We start from the raw sequence: 20,148 nt of genomic DNA on the forward strand, positions 1-20,148 counted from the left end.
TGGCGGATATACCTACCGCCAATTCGCACTAAACATTTCGCCTCTCCCTTTTTGATGCGAATAGCGAAGGATTCGAACTCTCTGCCTTCGTCTGTTTTTCCTACTTGTTATAATCTGCGAGTCTTCAAGGTTAGAGTGAATAGGCATAATGCTATGTTAATGTGATCCACCTTAGACCACATCGTCACAAACCATCAGGTGAGATTGTCGTCAAACGCGAGAGCCTATATTATTCAAAAAATAAAATATATTTATAACGGCGTTAGGCTATTTATTAATTCATTTAGGTACAGATACTGCAATACATATTAAAAACTACACACAACATTTAAAAATAATACTTTGGTAAGTATACCTATACCTAGAGGAGCTCGGTGGCGCAGTGGTAAACGCGCTCGGTCTGCGATTGTTGAAGTTAAGCAACTTTCGCAAAGACCGGTCATAGGATAGGTGACCACAAAAAAAAAGTTTTCATCTCGAGCTCCTCCGTGCTTCGGAATGCACGTTAAGCCGTTGGTCCCGGCTGCATTAGCTGTCGTTAATAACCACCAATCCGCACTGGGCCCGCGTGGTGGTTTAAGGCCCGATCTCCCTACCCATCCATAGGGAAGGCCCGTGCCCCAGCAGTTGGGACGTTAATGGGCTGGTGATGATGAAGTATACCTAATATGCTTGCCAAGTATGTACGTACACAAAACAAACTATATAAATACAAAACTTATGTACGTAACCATAGAGCCGTGATAGCTAAGTTGAAGAGCCCAGTTGGTAGAACGCTTGCTCTCATTTAGAGGTCGCGGGTTCGAATCCCAGTATAGGCCTAAACCAATGATTTTCGAATTGATTTTTGATTTCACGTTTGGATCATTAATGATTATCACGTGCTCAGCGGTGAAGGAAAACATCGTGATGAAACCCACATACAATACATTTTTGTGAAGAAGTACATTTCGTACGTTTGTGACCTAACTTATATTGGGCTTTCCTTTCGCGGGTTGGAGGGTCAGACAGGCAGTCACTGCTGTATAAACCCGGACTTGTCAAATCTTTAGGTTAGGTAAGAGAAACCCTGTGAAAAACGTATGTATGTACCTAACTCTTATGCTGACGCCAATAAAAGTTATCCATTATTATTAACAAGAGCGTTAACCAGAAAATTTTCTTATTATAAGTACTTATTACTTATTAAATTATTTTTACCGACTTAAAAAGGGATGTTATCAATTTTATTTTATTTTTTTCGATTAGTTTCTACAAAAAACTCCAAAATGCTAGTTGATAGGTAAATCCACGAATATAATATAATTATATACAACTGTTGTTCACTGTGTTATTCATTATTTTACATAACATATTCTAACGTTGATTTTTTTCTTTTCAGGTAAGTACTATTTTTATCCGTGTCTGAGGTCGTGCAGAAGGTTCATTCTTTCAATAGCATTTACATGCAATTAGAGAGGTATAGTTTTCATTTTTAAAGTCCATACATACATAAATATAAACTCAACTGCATAGTCTCCGTGGGATAGACAAAGCCACAAGTAATCAAGGACAATTTTCAGCCACTGTTGATATGATAAGAGGCTATTTTAGGGTTGTTAATTATTGCACACACAGGAAATACAAAATAAAAAAAAAGTAAAATAGGAAAGTACAAAAGGCAGCCTTATTGCTAAGTAGCATCACTAATTTAAAAGCCACGCTCTTGTCGGTGTAGTATTCTCCATGTTACTTTTATAGGGAAAAATTGGGCAGTGGTTTCCTTCTTGCCATCCGCCCCGCAGTACTCTGACGCGAGTGGGATAGCGCCCGGAGTAGTCTATTTCGAAGCCGTACTAGGACTCCTGTCCGCCTCTGAATATGCTGCCCTCTGTCAGGGCGACTTGCCCCTTCCGTCCTGCATCTGACCTTTGAGTTATCACTAATTTAAGAGCTACGCTCTTGTCGGTGCATTCTCCAAGATACTTTCTGGGAAAAAATAGGGCAATGGTTTCTCTCTTGCCTAACCTTAACCTTTGACCTTTGAGTATAGGAGATAGTTAGTATACCATTCGTCCATCTGAAAAGGAAAACACATGTCGCGTTTGAAAACCGAAGTCTACACATACAAAGTCACGGGTGGAAAGTTAGTTCTGTATCAACTTTTCCTTCTATCGTGTGGGTTGTGAGGTGAATTACCAACCTCATCAACTCTAGTGTCAGGGTTATTATTGAGCCGCCAAAGGCCCCTGACATGGCTCATGTAACGACTAGGTACTTACTTACATCAGTAAGTAGTAACCGGGACCAACGGCTTAACGTGCTTTCCGAAGCATGGATTATCTTACTTTCGGACGTCTGATGTCGTAACCGAACTAGGGATCACAAAGTGATTTTTGTGATATGTCGCCACCGGGATTCGAACCCGGGGCCTCCGGATCGTAAGCCCAAAGCTCAACCACTGGACCACGGAGGACGTATTCTGTGAAGTTCATTTAAGTACATAACATAACAACATAATCCCATTGGGGTATTCAGAGGTATATCCATTGTAAGATGAACTAATTATCCACACCTTACCGAGCTTTCTGCGTGTCTGTGATTTTCACTTTCATTTGAACTTCTAATAGAAACACACAGAAAGGAGTTCAATATAGTTTCGAGGTGTTTACCTCAAACTTACCTACTAACCTACTGTATGTGTGATTTTCATAATAAATTGGTGTCTTGTGCCACATCCGCCTACTGGCGGCCTTCCGGTCACATTGCACAGCATAGCCGATAGACCATAGCGATCGTTTTCGAGTCCTCGCTTTGTTCACCTTAGTAAGGTTTTGGTGAAGGTTTAAATCATTGCCTTATAGAGAAAACATTCAGATATGATTTTTGGTTGCAAAGAAAAAATTTAAGTCGAAAAAAATTTTCTCGGACAGGACTTTATTTATTCATTCATTTATTACATTTGCAACATAACAGAAATCCATACCGTTACAAACAAGTTTCCACATAATATATAAAACACATAAAATAAAACATATTATATAACAGAACTAACAGGCATAAGTGGTTCAAATACTGTCCTACTGTCACGCAACACACACTCAATCGTACTTGCAAACAAGTCGCAATGTGGCGCCGCATCGAGGACGAAGTTCAGCAAGTCAAGAGCGCGAAGTACCGGCGAATGGCGGTGAGCCTGCGTCCGCGCATGAGGCCGCACCAGCAACTCATGACGCCGAGCGCGCATGTAAGTATCCGGTACAAACAGTTGCACCAGCTGCTGCACTAAGTAAGTGCTATTCACTTTGTAGCGTACAATGTTTACTACGAATTTGACAAGGGTTAAATATCTACGCAGCTGCAAAGAGTCAAAACCCAGACATCCCTGCAAGAAAAGAGTCGGGTACATAAACGGGTAATATCCATGCCGCTTCCTATATAAGTAACGCAGGAACCGTTTTTGGACTTGCTCCAACATGAGGTCATACTTCCTTTGGTATGGGTGCCACACAACAGAGCTTGTTTCCAAAATGCTTCGCACAAGGGACTTGTACAGGATACATGTGGCCTGGTCAGATAAGGGTGAAGCATTTCGAAGAACAAACCCAAGACGACGGAAAGCTGACACTGTAACCGACGCAATGTGGGAATTAAATGAAAAATCCTGCACAAACTCCACGCCAAGATCACGGACACGAGACACACGCGCTACAGGCACACAGTCAAGTGAGTATGAGAACTCCTTTATTATCCGCGAGCGAGTAAAACTGATCATTTCGCATTTAGCCGGATTGAAGAAAAGTTTATTTTTCATACTCCATTCACAAACAAGATTAAGGTCACTTTGCAGCAACACAGAATCCTCAACAGATCGAATTGACTTAACTAACTTAATATCATCTGCGAAGAGCAACAGAAGTGAATTCTGCACAACTTCCGGAAGATCGTTAATAAACAAGACAAATAATAGAGGGCCAAGATTAGATCCCTGACTAACTCCAGAACGCGTTCGATTTGAACCCGCATCTACCCATGTTAGCCGTTTTACTACCGGGCCGTCCTTCTGGGGGGTTAAAATGGCCACATCGAAGCTGTTTGATACACATTAATGCGGAAAAGAAAAAGATGGAAAGGAAGAATCCTAAACACTTGCGCTGTCCTCATAGTCCTGAAAATAGCCCAGCTCAAAGAAAAAGGGAAGCACTCACGTAATCAGCTTCTCTGTTCTTCTCACCAGGCCTGGTTTTTGATGACAGCACAAGAATACAATCACAGCAGTCTATTCACAATTAATTAGCGGCGGCGGTGCATTTACGATTATATTAAAATATATTTGCAGAAAAAACGTATTACAGATAAAGCGGGAAAAAACAAAAGGAGCACAACACTAGCACTGTCGGGGTTCACACACACGAAGTAAAAAGTTTTTAATTAATTTATAGTCTTTTTGGTGTGTTTCCCTTGGGTAGCTAAGCGTATTAGCAGAAATATAAAAAAGACAGAACAAGTGGCTCAAACAGAAGCAATTCATCTAAGAAAACAATATTGCTATTTGACATTTGTTTGCATTGCGCACATACTTTTATATGCGCCAATGTCAAATTGCAACATTGCTTTCTTAGATGAATTACTTCGATGTGGCCATTTTAACCCCCCTGTTCATGAGAAATTCTATAGATTTATGTACCTACCGTCATTAACAACGCGCTGCGGATTTAAGTCCCGTCCGAGTCAGATTCTTTTTTAATTAAAATTTTCTCTTTGTGAGTTTCCCAAAGCACGGGTAAATGCTATAAAAACTAAAATCATGATTTTTGGTAATAAAACCTTGCAATAGACAAGCTTGTTTTAATCCAGGTAAAATACATACATACATAAACTCACGCCCATTTCCCACCGGGGTAAGCAGAGACTATGGAATTCCATTTGCTTCGATCCTGATACACTTCTCTTGCTTCCTCTACATTCATCATTCACTTCATACACGCACGCCGGTTCAGAGTACATCATACTAAACCTTTTCTAAGGACATCTCCAATTTGGTCAATGTAAGTCCTTCTAGGTCTTCCTCTGCCAGCCCTACCATCAACTTTCGCTTTATATACCGCTTTTGCAATTCCATTATCCTTCATCCGCTTTATGTGTCCAAACAAACTTAACATTCCCTTCTCAATCTTAGTCACTATATCGTCTTGTACACCACATCTCTGTTCTCTGTTCATCATCTGTGTATCACATTGTTAAAATAACAAAAATTAAATTAAAATTTATTTATTTCAGATTCATAATTTATGATCCATAGATGATCCATAATTTATAATTATAATAAAACATTCAAATAAATTAAAATAATAAATAAAATAAAATAAAATTAGATAAAACAAATAAAACCAATTAAAATATAAAACAATGGTCACGAAATATATTAATACCTTCTCACCGGCATCGATACAGGCACATGTCTGTCGCAGCAATATAAAATATAAAAAGTAATAAAATAAAATAAAAAACTCCCGGTAAAATATTAAGTAAAATTTTAAACTCGGAGTGAAATTAATTGAAAGAAATCGAAGTTTTGTTGAAGTCCATCACATCAGAATGTGATTTGTCAAAACGGCGCTTACTTAAGTATATGGTTTTCTCTAGACGACTAAATATGTACTTATCTCAAGACTTCGTACCAAAGTGTCTTCCGTGTAATTGCGACTTTGCCCATCTCATTACGCATGTACGATAACATGATGAGACGACAGGGTTTTCTGTACCAAGTCTATGTCCAAGTATTTAGGACAAAGCAACGAAGCGAGACATTTCGAAACCAACTGGACAACACTATTCACTCGCAGCACAAACAAATTTAACCTTATTCCAATACCCTTTCGACTTCTGAGGTAGCAGCAATAATTTTGTTTGTAGTTCTCGTTTGTCCAGTTAGTTTGGACCTATGATGGTAAAGGGAAAACCTGTGGTTACATTGCAATAGTATGGGCTCGGGAAGGCGTGGTAGGTCAAAGTAAATAAGTTACCATACAACTTAGAAGGTAGACGGCGGCTGAGATTTGTGTTGTTAAAAAAACATTAGCAAATAGAGCAATGATGTATGTGTGAAGTGGATGATAAAATAAAACATAACATAATATGACGAAACGACGCATATCATTACAATACACACAAACTCATGTCCGTAATAAGAGAGACCAGAGTGGTGTAGTGGTTAGAAGGTTAGTCTCATAATCTGGAGGTCCCTGGTTCGATTCTTGGACAGGACATATTACCACAGAAATCATTTTGTGATTTCTTTTGCGAGTTTAACTGGGATAAGTAAGATGATCCGTGCTTCGGAGGGCATGTTAATCATTCGGTCCCGGATACTATTTACTTAAGTAAGCATGTAGTCGCTACATTAAAATGGACCTTATGATGACAGATGATTAGAATAATTATTGACCTTCGTAATGTTCCAGCAGAGTTTATGATAGGTAATTGGATTCATGTTTGGGTCATAAATAATTGAAATCACGTGTTTTCCAAGGTTTGTGTCCGATTAATGGCAATAGGCTCTCCCCTTAGGTATCATCATCACCAGCCCATTAGCGTCCCCACTGCAGGGGCACGAGCCTTCCCTATGGATGGATAGGGAGATCGGGCCTTAAACCACCACGCGGGCCCAGTGCGGATTGGTGGTTATTAACGATTACTAATGCAACCGGGACCAACGGCTTAACGTGCCTTCCGAAGCACGGAGGAGCTCAAGATGAAAACTTTTTTTGTGGTCACCCATCCTATGACCGGCCTTTGCGAAAGTTGCTTAACTTCAACAATCGCAGACCGAGCGCGTTTACCGCTGCGCCATCGAGCTCCTCTTAGGTATAATGAGACTTAAATATAGCTGGCAAGGAGTATATATTATATATTTCTACACCTCTGTCTACCCCTTCGCGGATTCAGGCGTGATCCTTTGTTATATTGAATGTTTTTAATTCGCTCCAGCAGAGAATCAATAATTCATGTAATATAAAACACTTATAAAGTGTATTTAATAACAAGCATATTAATAGTAAAAAACAGACATGAATACAGCGATATGAGAGTCCCATTTAATTACAAAACATTGTACCAAATTCAATCTTCTTGCTATGAAAATAAAGTTACAAGGGCGTGAGGGAAAGGGAATCGAGTAGGGAGAAGGGGAAACCATTTATGATGCCAAACGTAATATACAGTGTGTTAAGAAAAAGACGGGATTATCTTTTTTAAGATACGTTTTATATCGTTCGTTTTTCGTTCGTTTGATATGATTTTTTTATTATTTTTTAGGTATATTTATGAGAAATGTTTATATCTAATATTTATAGGAATATTGTTTTGAAGTATCGCAATTGACATGCATAAATTATGATTACTTCACTACATAGTATAAAACAAAGTCGCTTTTTCTGTCCCTATATCCCTATGTACGCTTAAATCTTTAAAACTACGCAACGGATTTTGATGCGGTTTTTTTTTTAATAAACAGTGTGATTCAACAGGAAGGTTTATAATATGTATAATAACATCCATTAAATAGTGGAGAAATACTGTTATTTTTAAAGCTTTTAATGTGATGTCGTAAATAATTGCACCCGAGCGAAGCCGGGGCGGGTCGCTAGTTTTACAGATAAACTTTGGACATAAAACCAGTCATATCCTTTAATTTAAGAGTCTATGAAAGGCCAACTCTATTACGTTCTCATATGATACGACGTTCGCCTTCTCTTTAATATGTTCCATGTAAACTCCTTGGTCATTCCCTTTCTCTCTTTTCTTCTAGCTTCTCTTTTATGATGGTTTTTTTATAAATTCGTCGTCTGATTAAGTGTCCAATCATCTTGGCTCTTCGACCACAACAAAAGTAAATCATTTATAGCCTGATGTCAAATTTTGAACCTTCTATACGAAACCATAAGATTAGATAGTAGTATTACCTACTGATTTAAGTGAGTAATTGTAGATTTGTCGCCCGCTACTTGGCCGGACAAAATGATTCTCTGTTTCCATTAAACCATAAACTATTTAAATAAACAGTAGTCAGTTTAGATAATGTTTTCCGACCTTGGCAAAACTAGAAATAGGTACCATAATTTGCTTAAACTTTGAACTCAAATTACGCATATTCTTAGCTTGGACACTGAGCTAATAAGATTTATAGATATTTGAATTTATTATCTAAATAATGCCTACAAAATACAAGTAGAATGACGGAAAATGCCAAGATCGGATGTCGCTTTTTTTGCCGTCACGTAGTGATCACGTATATATTGGATGTTTATACAGGATTTAGGCGACCTCAAAAAGTTATCTATGGGTGATCGATTCTCAAAATATAAAAGATATGTACGTAAGTATAAGTTATTGGTTTCCCATTAGGGTCACATCACTAATTTAAGAGGCACACTCTAGTCGGTGTAGCATTCTCCATGCTACTTTTTAAGGGCAGTGGGAACAAAACTCTCGGCCATTAATTATTATTAATAGCAACTGTTTATTAACAAAAAAGTTTAGGACTTCCGCACTGGGTATTGTTTAGTGCGGGGTCCGTCAGTGTATAAATAATTAAGTTTTAATGGAATAAAAATATTCCCATTTCCATTGATGTACAATGCGCAAAAAGTCTTCACCCTTGAACTACCCCCATTCCCACCCCATTTAGGGTGGAGCGCCGCGGGGCGGAGGGGATGAATAAAAGCTCAGTCGCAATCTAACCGTTGTTCCAGACGCACGCATCGTTGCGCTCCGCAAACAGTGCCAAAAATGTAATAAATACTCTCATCAATTAAAAAAATACACAATACTGTGCCAGTGAAATGATTCTGCGTAGTACACCATGTCTTCCAACGCCTTCGTGACGAAAGTCCAACATTTACTAGGTGAGGCACAAAGCATCATATTTCTTAACATCTTTCGTTCTGCCAAATCTCTAATCAATCTATGAAAGCTACACTTACGTCACCCCGTGGAATTTTTAAATTTTACCGTTTTACTGGTTTTCTAATGGAAATCAAACGATCAATTTGCGCAAAGGTTAAAGGTTATGGCTTTGTGTTTGTGGGAGAGAGGTTTGACCTTTTGGAAATGCGTTAAGTTTCTCAAATCTAGGTCTAATAGCTTTGTTTTTGGGGCTGTCATATTCAGTGTAAATATAACTATTCATTAGCTAGAAGTGATACTATTGATAAAGTAACTATACAATAATACATGTTCTGCCATAGTGCTTGACTGCAGGTAATGGCAAAACGCTTCTATAGCGCTATCTCTTATTTTCATTGCTTTTGACAACTCGTACTGGAACACCGTAGTGGAGTATGCTCTATACCCCCTCCCATTGATGACTCGTGTTGCTCTAAAGGTAGGCTTAGACCAAACGAACATACAACCGCAACATAGAACCAGAGTGCTATTTTCTTGTATTCTTGTTTCAAAAGAATGCTCTATCGGGTTCTTTTTCTTCTTTATAGAATGAGCATTAACTCGGTAATATCCATCAAAAGACAAAAAACTGTTAGATAAATAAAAAAAGCAAGTAAGAATACGGGAAAAAAGGTAAATATTGACAGTTATGGAGGACAGAAGAGCCAATATGATAAGGCCACTTAATACTATTTTTTTATTACACAATTATTAAAAATATGATAGAAGGGAAACTACAATAGTAGGAACAAAGGAAGGGGAAGACCAAAAAGAGCTTACAGGAACAGATTAAAGGGAAGGCGAGGGTTGTGTCTTATAAGAAAGTGAAAGAATTGGCTTTTGATAGACAAGAATGGAGAATGCAACTCCGACAAATAAAGAACGTGGCTCCTACATTAGTGATGAAATAAAAAAAAAAAACTTACGACTTCTATGCATAGAGCAACACGGACCTCCGCGGACCGGAGGGGAGTAGCCAATAAAACATTTTCTGACATCTTTCGTGGGGCGGGAAGGTGTGAGACGTCACATTGTGGTTGTACCAATTGTCGATAAAAGAACTATATCTATAAGTTCAACAATTCGTTTAAGGAAATTAGGTTTAAAATGTGATAATATAGTTATAAATTTGGTACAAATGGAATGGTGGAAATATTATCGATGAAATGACAGGTCAAATTGAGGAAGTCATTGTAATTGGGCATACATTATTTAACTAAAAAAATCTTCCAAGCCGCCGGAGGTCGTGGCGCTGTATGCATCCATGAGTTTATAAGGCTTTCTTCTCTGAACTTTAAATCCTCTTTGCTCTTTGTCACACAATGATTCTTTGACATTACTGTTATTGACATTAAATTTGTTATTATTTGATACATGAAAGGTTATTTAATTTGTTACTGAACTTATTGATTTATTATAAAAATGAATTGAAATTTTGTTAATCTAAAACAGTGATCGGAATATTTTGTGAATTGCATTATAATTAAATGTGCAACAATTTTAATTTAGTGACAATATAAGGTTTTTGGATAGATCAATTTATTTATTATAGCATTTTAAATGATGTTTTAAGTATATTCATAGCCTATATCTCACCAGGGTAAGCAGAGACTATGGAATTCCATTTGCTTCAATCCTGACAAAAGATTGCCTTTATCTACATATATATGACTAACAATGGAGGCAACTAAGTAATTCGTTATTTGAAAGAACTATTATAATCTGGCGTTTGATGTATTGAATCTACCAATATGTCTATTATTCTTATCTCGATTTTAAATAAAATAGAATGTTTTTAGTAAGGAATGAAATTAACGCATAAACATAAGGTAGCATCGCGCTTGTAGCTCCAAAGGGGTAGGCGTAGTTGATATATTGTATACACCCACTAGTCGTAATTTCTAATCAAGAAAAACGCAAAATTTTTGGAGGGTGTATTTGGATGGGTGTTTGTATGTATGTTTGTGTGAGTATGTGACAATCTGTTAAGGTTCGACCTTGGGCTAGTAACCCGGTTGGCTTGCTTTCAAACTAAAACTAATGTAGGATTTTCCTACCTTTATGATTTTCCCAATAAATCTTGGTTATCTAAGATAGTTTTGAATAGGTTTTTTGTGAGTATTTTGAATAGATTTTTTCAGAGATATTATTCTAAAAGTGTTATAAAATGAATTCCGAAATGCTAGAGTGCTCTGTTCTGAATATAAAGTGTTGTGAAAGAGAATTGTTTTATCTTCTATTTTATTTTCAAGGGTTTTATTGAGTGTACTGTTATAATTATATTCTTCAAAATTCCAAATTCAAAATTCAAAATTTCAATAGTTACACAATTATTGTAATACTATATGACACCGTTTCCCTACTTACTCATTTTTATTATACCTTGATTTTTTAACTTTCCCTAAGGAGGCTTATGTTGACTTCAAAATTGTTAATTGAATTTAGTTTCAAACTGGGATCTTTTAATTGTAGTTTCCTAGATCAAAGATAATTTATGAAATTCTGATTACTAAATAAAGACAAAAAATAAATAAATAATAGACCTAAAACTGACGAAAACAATTTTCTTTTTTCTATCGTATAACTTACTTATAAATTTTATTCACGAAAAATGTTATAATATATCTGACATTTTATTACGTTCTGCTATAACGTTTGTGAACAGTGTGCTTTTTCATACAAATTCCATAGTAATTTCGTGTTTTGACAGTCGAGTAAAAACTAACTGATTTGACTAGCATGTTCAAATTAATATATCTCCCAAATAACAAAGATTTGGAGCAAGTTGCAATATTGTTTCCTTGTATAGAGTTTTTAAACGACATAACACCAGTCATTGTTATTGAAGAGGAAACCAAAATGCTCAAATTTAGTTCTTAAATAACAGAAAAAAATATCTCCTCATTCCAGGTATCAAATAAAGCAGAGCCAACAATAAAATGCGGGAGGACCTCTCATGACATCGGGATTGTGATTCAAGTAGACAAGAAAAACACCATGGCGGCTTCAAACAACTCCTTCGCCAAGACATACCATCGCTTATTCGTAGAGTTAGCTGGTAAGTTCGTGTATTTTATTAATGATTATTATAGTTCTCATGAGTCATGCCAGGAGTCTATAATGGTTTAATCACCCTAACACCAGAGCAGCTGAGTAATGACCGCCGCATATAATATACGTAAGGAAATTTCAAATAACAAAACGTAAAAACCCAACTTGCTGATTATTGAGACAAGATGAGCAAAATAATTAGAATATAACAATGTAATATTATCAAAAAATAGAGCCCACCGCTAACACCGAGATTGGTATACCTTACAACCCACACGATAGAAGATTTGTTAAATAAAATAAACAAAAGTAAATTAATATAAACTCACGAATATATTCACCGAGCTGTATTATTATTAGATAAAATGCAAATTCATTGATTCTAAATAAACTTGTGGAAGATCAACTTTACAATTTTTATTGATTCTACGTCATTTTGCATATTATGACTGAGGAAAGAAATGACAAGAAACTTAATAGCAAGATATATTTTAAAGAAATGCATGTAAAGAAATGTATGTACGTTGTAAAACATAATCTACCATCTGTAGCATCTCTTCCTACATAACGTATCTTTAAAATGCAACGGTTATTTTATATATAAGGTAGCGCGAATAAATGAATCAATTTCTATAAATAATAGATTTGCAGATAGGTTATTTTGTCTGTTTCCATATTATAGTAACAATTGACAAACATATAACTATTAAGTAAAAAAATACAGATGTAAAAATCCTTAAAAAAAAACTGTTATTTTTACAACACTGTTATTTGACTTCTTTGTAATCAATTATAAAAAGAAAAATACTGAATCACAAACAATCTACAAGGAAATCCCAGTAGTAAAATAATAATACCACTTGATAAAACCTAATTGACTACTGCAAGGTATGATTAATGACTACAATAAGACTGAAAGCTAAAGAATAAAATTTATTGTAAAAAATGCTAACAGGCGTAGAAAAAATGCACTTATGTGTTACAAAGATAATGAATAGGTTATGCTAGATTATATCAGTTAATGCAACTATTATAAGTCATTTGATAAATAATGATAACTTGTACGTTCCTCACGATCTTGTAAATAATTGCAGCAATGATCCACTTATCAATCAAACTCATAAATAATTGGTTCTAAACGCTTTAGTCTCTATAAGGAAGTAATAAAGAGAGGATGCATAAAATGTAATCTATGTTACGTCTACGTAAAGGTGCAGAATTCCTTGATTGTTGTCAAATACGTCAGCTCTCTGTCTAGCATAGGAGCTGTAAAATACATACGAATACAGAGAGCAGCATAATTTATGTCTCACTCACACTCACACAATTGTCTTAACAACCTTGTACTGATAGCTTATTACTTGCAATACTATGCTTTGCTAATAAAATGTATTCTTCATTATTATCATATTTACCAACTTCCGAGATATCGTGTTCTGTTACCAGTGTTACACGGTTTCCTGTTTCACTAACATCAACAATATGTGCCTATATGGTAATCATAATTGCAGTCGTAATGATTATTTATTTTCTTAAGAATAATATAATTACGATCGGCGATCATTTGTTTTGAGCACATACGAAGGCAACGCAGATGTAAATAAATATATACAAATAAAACATCTAATTAATAAAAGTCTATAAGGTCTTAATTTAGGAACTGTATTACACTGGCAATACTTTCAAACACCGGCTATCCAATATGTTCTTGTCAGACACAATATCCCTAGTTTACGCACAATATTCAAACAAGAATGCAATGCAATCCATCAAAAGTTTATTTTATGTCCCTGATCATGCATTAAATAACAAGAAATTGATTTAAGAATCTTATCCACAAAACTTTCAACATTCAGTTCAATTATTCTTGTACATGCGCGTAATAAAATTATATTAGTAATGTATTGTCATGCTAACCTGCATGTATCAGCTTGCGGCTTAGATTCGCTAACAAATATTTGCTTGAATGCCGAACAGATTGTTATTTACAAGCACATTTTGTTGATTTGATGAAGAAGTTGTTCTTCATTTTTCACTAGCTACCGACGAGGATATGAAAAATTGCTGATGTCTTTATTCCCTTCTTCGCTGTATATCATTAGATCCAGTTATAACAAAATTTTCACTTGTAACGTTGCCTTCATTTAACGAAACAGTTTTACTGTCCATGTCAATAATGTGCGTTTCTAGTGTCAAGAGTACAAAATAATCTCTTTTCTTCTCAAATTTTCAGATCCCCGTACCAATGATTGGTTCCTGATCAGGAATCCGTTACCAGGCCTGACAATTATCGGGCTGTACTTATACTTCGTGCTAAAATGGGGCCCCCGGTATATGGCCGACAAGAAGCCCTTCCAACTACAGAAGACGTTGGTCGTATACAATTTCATTCAAGTTCTAGTCAGTTGCTGGTTGTTTTATGAGGTAAGTGTTTAATTAGTATATATTTGTGTGATTTGGCCGTGAAACAGCTCCCGACGACCCGATCACTCTAGCCATAGAGGCGGCCAATCAGCTCGCGACACCAAACACTTCAGGATCCCGATACCGACCCCGTCGATTTCCCTCAATCAGCGCTTATCGCTATCGTGGGTCGATTAATTCTTTCAAATATTTTTCCTCTCAGACGACGCCCTGAGCCGAGGTTCGCCCAGCTGGGCACCCTCAGGCCCGTTGTCTTAAACGTTGTACCGGGTGAGAGCCTTCAGCGCTCCCCTGTCCGGCCATGTAGTTAATGTCATCTGCGGCAAATCTACAATAAGTCACGTCAAAAAAAGGCCGGGAAACAGCCGCAATATTTATTTCGGGCAGAAATTTAAGTTTGACTACAAGTAATTTATTAACACAAGCTGTTTGGAGAACATGTAACTAATATCGTAGTGTCACGGGTTAGAATCCCGGCTCGGGTTCTAAACCACTGAAATCGACTTTATGACTTTGAATTCATATTTGGAACATAGATGATTGATATGCGCGGTTGATGGCAATAGACTCGTCTCCTATTACATGTGACTTAAACATAATTGGCGTGGAGCGTGTGTATTCATATAATGTACACCTCTGTCTACCCCGGGGATAAACGCGTAATGCTTTGTTACGTTATGTTATACCTCATAAAACATTATTATGGGGTAAAGTGTAACATAATAAAATATCATAACATACAACACTTTATTGTAAACAGGAAATACAAAATTAAAACTTAAATTAGACACAAAAAAGAACAAATAGGCAGTCGTTAATGTGTTTCTTCTACTATAGAAATTTTGAAATAATTAAGATCCCAAATGGAAATCAATGCTAATGTTTTAAATTCTTTTTTTAAATTCCAGGGCCTAGACGCAGGTTGGTTAAGACATTACAGCTGGAAATGTCAGCCGGTAGACTTCTCAACAAATCCTGAGGCTATGAGGGTATGTATCTTATACTCTATGCTTAAATTAAAGTCAGATCTGAAAGTATTTCGTGTTTCGGAGGCCATGTAACAACTTCGTTGGACCCGGATACAGCACGCGACTTGAAAACTGGCAAATGGGTTGGCATAATAACAATCGTCCCCTCAAATAACCGGAGGGAGTAAATAGCATACTCTACTGCTCTACTTCACTGTGAGATGGTCCAAGATCCTGAAGTAGTCTCTACTTCTCTTCAGGATCTTGGATCCTAAAGAGTAGTCTCTACTACTCTTCAGGATCTTGGATCCTAAAGAGTCGTCTCTACTACTCTTCAGGATCTTGGACCATCTCACAGTGAAGAAGAGCAGTAGAGTATGCTATTTACTCCCTCCGGTTATTTGAGGGGACGATTGTTATTATGCCAACCCATTTACCAGTTTTCAAGTCGCGTGCTGTATCCGGCAGAAGTGTGAAAACTTGCAATCGTAACCATTTCCTATTGTAGAATTATCGTCATAAACATCACGTTAAAGCAAATTTATGGTTTTTGAAAGGTCCATCGATAGTTATTTATACTGTGTTTCCTCAGTAGAATACATTATATCGCACAAAATAATAGTTATATTGACATCATGTTTTTTACAATACCAGTTATTATTGTTATGTCCGTATGTTATGTAATGCTTACATGTTTTAATATAACCAGTCTATATGTATTAATATGAAGTGGCTTCATTCAATATTGTAATAATGTGAAGTAGTGGAATATTTCAATTATGTAGGGAGCTGTATTGCTGCTGATTTAAATGCCTTGTAAATTGTTATTAGCAAATGTAAACAAGCTTTTGATTGCTATTATAAAAAAAACCTGCTGTTGTTGTTTTTGATTTAGTTTATTGAATACGATATTGAGATCATCGAGTATCTAGCTCATGCATTTATTGGATGTAAAAACAAGTTGCTTATCCTATATGTACGGGAATTATTTACCATGTATGTAAACACACCATTTGCAGTACGACCCGTGCTTTGGTAAACTCAATGAAAATGTAATGAAAAATAATTTATTTGAATCTTTGACTCCTGTCAAACAAGGACCACAAAAAATGTACTACGATCAGTCTGCAAAAAAACTTTATTGAAAACGATTATTTCACCAACTTCCAGGTAGCCCGAGGCGTCTACATCTACTTCTTGGCGAAGATATCAGAACTTCTCGACACAGTATTTTTCGTCATCAGGAAGAAGGAAAGGCAAATTACTTTTCTTCACATGTATCACCATACTGTGATGCCTATGATCTCTTGGGGGGCTACTAAGTACTACCCTGGAGGTCATGGAACCTTGATTGGTGTTATCAACTCCTTTGTCCATATCATCATGTATACCTACTACATGTTGGCTGCCATGGGTCCTCAGTACCAAAGGTTCCTGTTCTGGAAGAGGCATATTACAACTTTGCAAATGGTAAGATTTTTAATTTATTTTGTTTTATTTCCTTTTACTTTTTTACAGCGACAACCTTAAAAACAGTTTATTTATTTACATTCCCTCCAGTTGATTGTAAAGAGTGTTTTTTCTACACGTCTGTTTCAATTGTTTCTTTCAAATTACAGTTCAGTTACAAGTTGATACTTGTCCCTTTTGCTAAAATTTCTATATGCATATTCGTTTAACTTACGACATTGTGCTACTAATAAGATTATATGTGCCTAATTATCTTCGTTTTTAATTTCAGCTCCAGTTCTGCATTGCTTTCCTCCACTCCTCTCAACTCTTGTTCTACGATTGCGGCTACCCTCGCTGGTCCGTCGTCTTTACTCTTCCCAACTCAATCTTCTTCTACTATCTCTTCTACGACTTCTACTACAAAGCCTATGGCAAGCCGGTGGACAAGAGAAAGTTGAACGCCGAAGTCAACTCTAAGAAAAAACTAGAAAATGGTCACACGAAGTCGAATGGAGTCCAAAACGGACATGTGGTAGAAGAAAAGAAAGTGAAGTAAAAAAGAAAATAGTGAAATATATGTCAATGTAATTGAAGGTATATAAAAACGGCATGTGCAAATGGCGATACAGACAGTTAACACAACCATTTTTAACTAGTTAACGTAGAGCTTAGACATAAGAGAGTAGTTGATTCGTTTGAAGTTTAATGATTTCAATCAAATACAACTACTGCTCTTAGAAATAATAAAGCTGATGTGATTCTTATAGAATCTCACCTCGATTATATAATTTAGGTGATATCGCTATACCCAAAAGTAATATAAGATAATAAATAAAATTGTTTAATAAAAGTCCGATTCCGGTTTGTACAACAGTTACAATAAAGTTTTCTGTGTTTGAAATTTTACTTTGTCATACAGACCGTTAATTTTATTTTGTCTTTGACAAAAATTGTAAGTAATTTTATTACATGGTTATGAAAGTTTATTATTTAGAATAATGTTTTAGTGTTTGTATACCATTATTTATGTTTTAAACAAGGTTAACAGTGTATATAAGTAGATGTACTTATAAATATATTAGGAGTACAATATTAATAACGAAAAAGCTCAATTATTAAAATGGTATTCAGAGAAAATTGTTTATCTTTAAAACAATGTTGTGTATGGAATGTGTGCGGATGGTACTAAAATGGTTGCATTAGGTGGGTAAGTGTTGATATAAGATTGCTTTTAAGTAACAGCCAACACAGATTATGATAGAAAAGACACATTTCTCTGTATAACATGTGTAATGGTATTAGATAAGGCAGCTTATAGTTAAAAGAAAATTTTAAATCTTCCAAAGCGAGACACAGGACTCTCGAAATGTTACACGAGTGAAGTCGTAGTTAGAAAAGTTACCAATTTAAATTATATTTGTACAAAGAAGTTAAAAGTATCTGCTTGATAGATTTTCTCGAGGTTTCACTGGATTCGTTCAAAATGTATAACTGAATGTTGTCAATTAAACTTTGGAAACTATTGTAGTGGTACTTTTGTATGACACGTCTTCCATTTCAATTGTATCCTATAGTGTTTACGTATATATTGTTAAAGTAATGTAATTATCATGTTATGGTGACATACTTGGTGATGGCAAGCGAAGCAGGGCTTTGCTGGACGTTAGGTCGAGTGATCAACTTATTCTAAAACCAGACGAATTTTAGTCTTTATTATTTGACTCCTAGCTAAAAACTACAAGATAGTTAAGGAAGAACACCACTTGAAAGCCTAAATTAATATAATATATATTGAAACTTTATGGCGAGGGCTAAATATTAATAAACTCGTAATAAGCAACAAATATGCATATTTTTCAATGTTGCAGTCCCAAATCCCACTAAATTTAGCCCTTTGAATTGTTGCTATGGAGATTTTATTCCTATAATATTGTGCATTAGAACTCGTTACTTCACGAATTTTATTGCTTACGTCACGGATTTGGTCTGCTGTCTCTTTCGAATACGTCTTGACTTGTAAAATATCATCTACTATTGGGGGTAAATCATCTCTCTCAAAACGTGCCATTTTTGTCACGTCACAAAAGCTAAGTTCTTGTTGCAGAACGGATCATTGTATTTAGGTTATAAAAAAACGAGTAGATAGGGAAACTAAACGCATTTTCCCATTGTTTTGAATTGAAAGCAATTGATATGGTTGTGGTAAATATGTATTGTGTTCTTTTATATTGAAAATGTCAAATCGTTTATTACATTATCTTTCTGTACCGTGTGTTTATTCACTATCAATTATGCAAAAATCTCATTGGATATCTAAAATTATAAGTATAAAACTAGAGACTAGTTTATAACAGCTCCATCCGCTCTCGCGATAAGGAAATCTTTAGGCAGCATCTCCACAATATATGGGGACATGTGTTTGTTAAGAACCAATCGAATCGCTTCCTTATCCTAACCTGGCTCAGCGGAGCTCCTTCTCACATCCCTGTGGAAAAGCAGCCTTACGGTCGCTTTAATCCTTGAGCGATTAACATCTTAATCAACATTGAGTGGTCCATCTTTTAAGATATTTATAATGATTGGAAATTTAAAGGTAACGTGTGGTTTGTGGTTGCTTTTATCAAACACGTAGATTCGCTAAAAACAATTATGTAGTTGCGTGCGATAAACACTCTCAAAATGATATTTCAGAATGCAAAAAAACTATTGATTTTAACCATCATATCATACGTGTAGTAAAATAAGACCAGTGTGTTATCTACATAATTAATAACGCTCAGTGGGTGATGCATAATCCTGAGATTTGACCGAAGAGAGGGGTGTTGACTATACTTATCTCCTGTTTTTATTTTACTGTGTAAAATGTATTCTTATTGACAACTGGAAATGAAATGGCGTAGTAATAATGTACAGAGCAGCTTTTCTACACGATACTTCAGTATTTTCTAATAGAATCGCACAATTTACTAGTAGCGTTGTAACCTTACATAAATAACCAAGTTGTATGTTCAATATTAAATTTCATTACAGTTATTATGTGTTATTTTTATTTCTACTGTTCCCCAGTCTTTTATATTCGACAACACACATTTTCATGTGTCGGATTTATGATCTGTGAGTTCGTCGTTTGCAGGTTCTAATCTTAGATTGGGCTCTAAACAACTTATCGAATGCAGTACACTGATGGATTAAACCATCGACTCAATTTTTATTGCAATGGTTTAGAAAAATAATTATGATCATAATGATTATAATTTATATTATTTTAAGGGAGTTGAGAATCAGACCACATAAAAAGGAAAATAATAAATCACGCGTCTAAATTATT

General features: G+C 35.7%; 1 protein-coding gene across 3 annotated transcripts in view; it reads left to right on the top strand.

Moving 5' to 3' along the window:
* The window catches only part of LOC126366643 (elongation of very long chain fatty acids protein AAEL008004-like), a 59,055-nt gene extending 39,199 nt beyond the window's left edge, over positions 1–19,856 (top strand). The window contains exons 1-6 of one of the 3 annotated variants that reach the window (XM_050009839.1): positions 1,439–1,459; positions 11,836–11,983; positions 14,210–14,400; positions 15,309–15,389; positions 16,539–16,838; positions 17,110–19,856. In XM_050009839.1, coding sequence (XP_049865796.1) covers positions 11,923–11,983; positions 14,210–14,400; positions 15,309–15,389; positions 16,539–16,838; positions 17,110–17,376 — 900 coding nt within the window. In that variant the 5' untranslated portion in view covers positions 1,439–1,459; positions 11,836–11,922 and the 3' untranslated portion in view covers positions 17,377–19,856. Of the gene's footprint in view, positions 1–1,438; positions 1,460–8,756; positions 8,886–11,835; positions 11,984–14,209; positions 14,401–15,308; positions 15,390–16,538; positions 16,839–17,109 lie in introns of those variants that run through there. The other 2 variants (XM_050009838.1, XM_050009837.1) reach the window with 2 other exon arrangements.
* The last annotated feature ends 292 nt before the right edge of the window (positions 19,857–20,148 follow it).

This window comes from Pectinophora gossypiella, chromosome 5, assembly GCF_024362695.1.
Source record: "Pectinophora gossypiella chromosome 5, ilPecGoss1.1, whole genome shotgun sequence".
Classification (NCBI taxonomy): domain Eukaryota; kingdom Metazoa; phylum Arthropoda; class Insecta; order Lepidoptera; family Gelechiidae; genus Pectinophora; species Pectinophora gossypiella.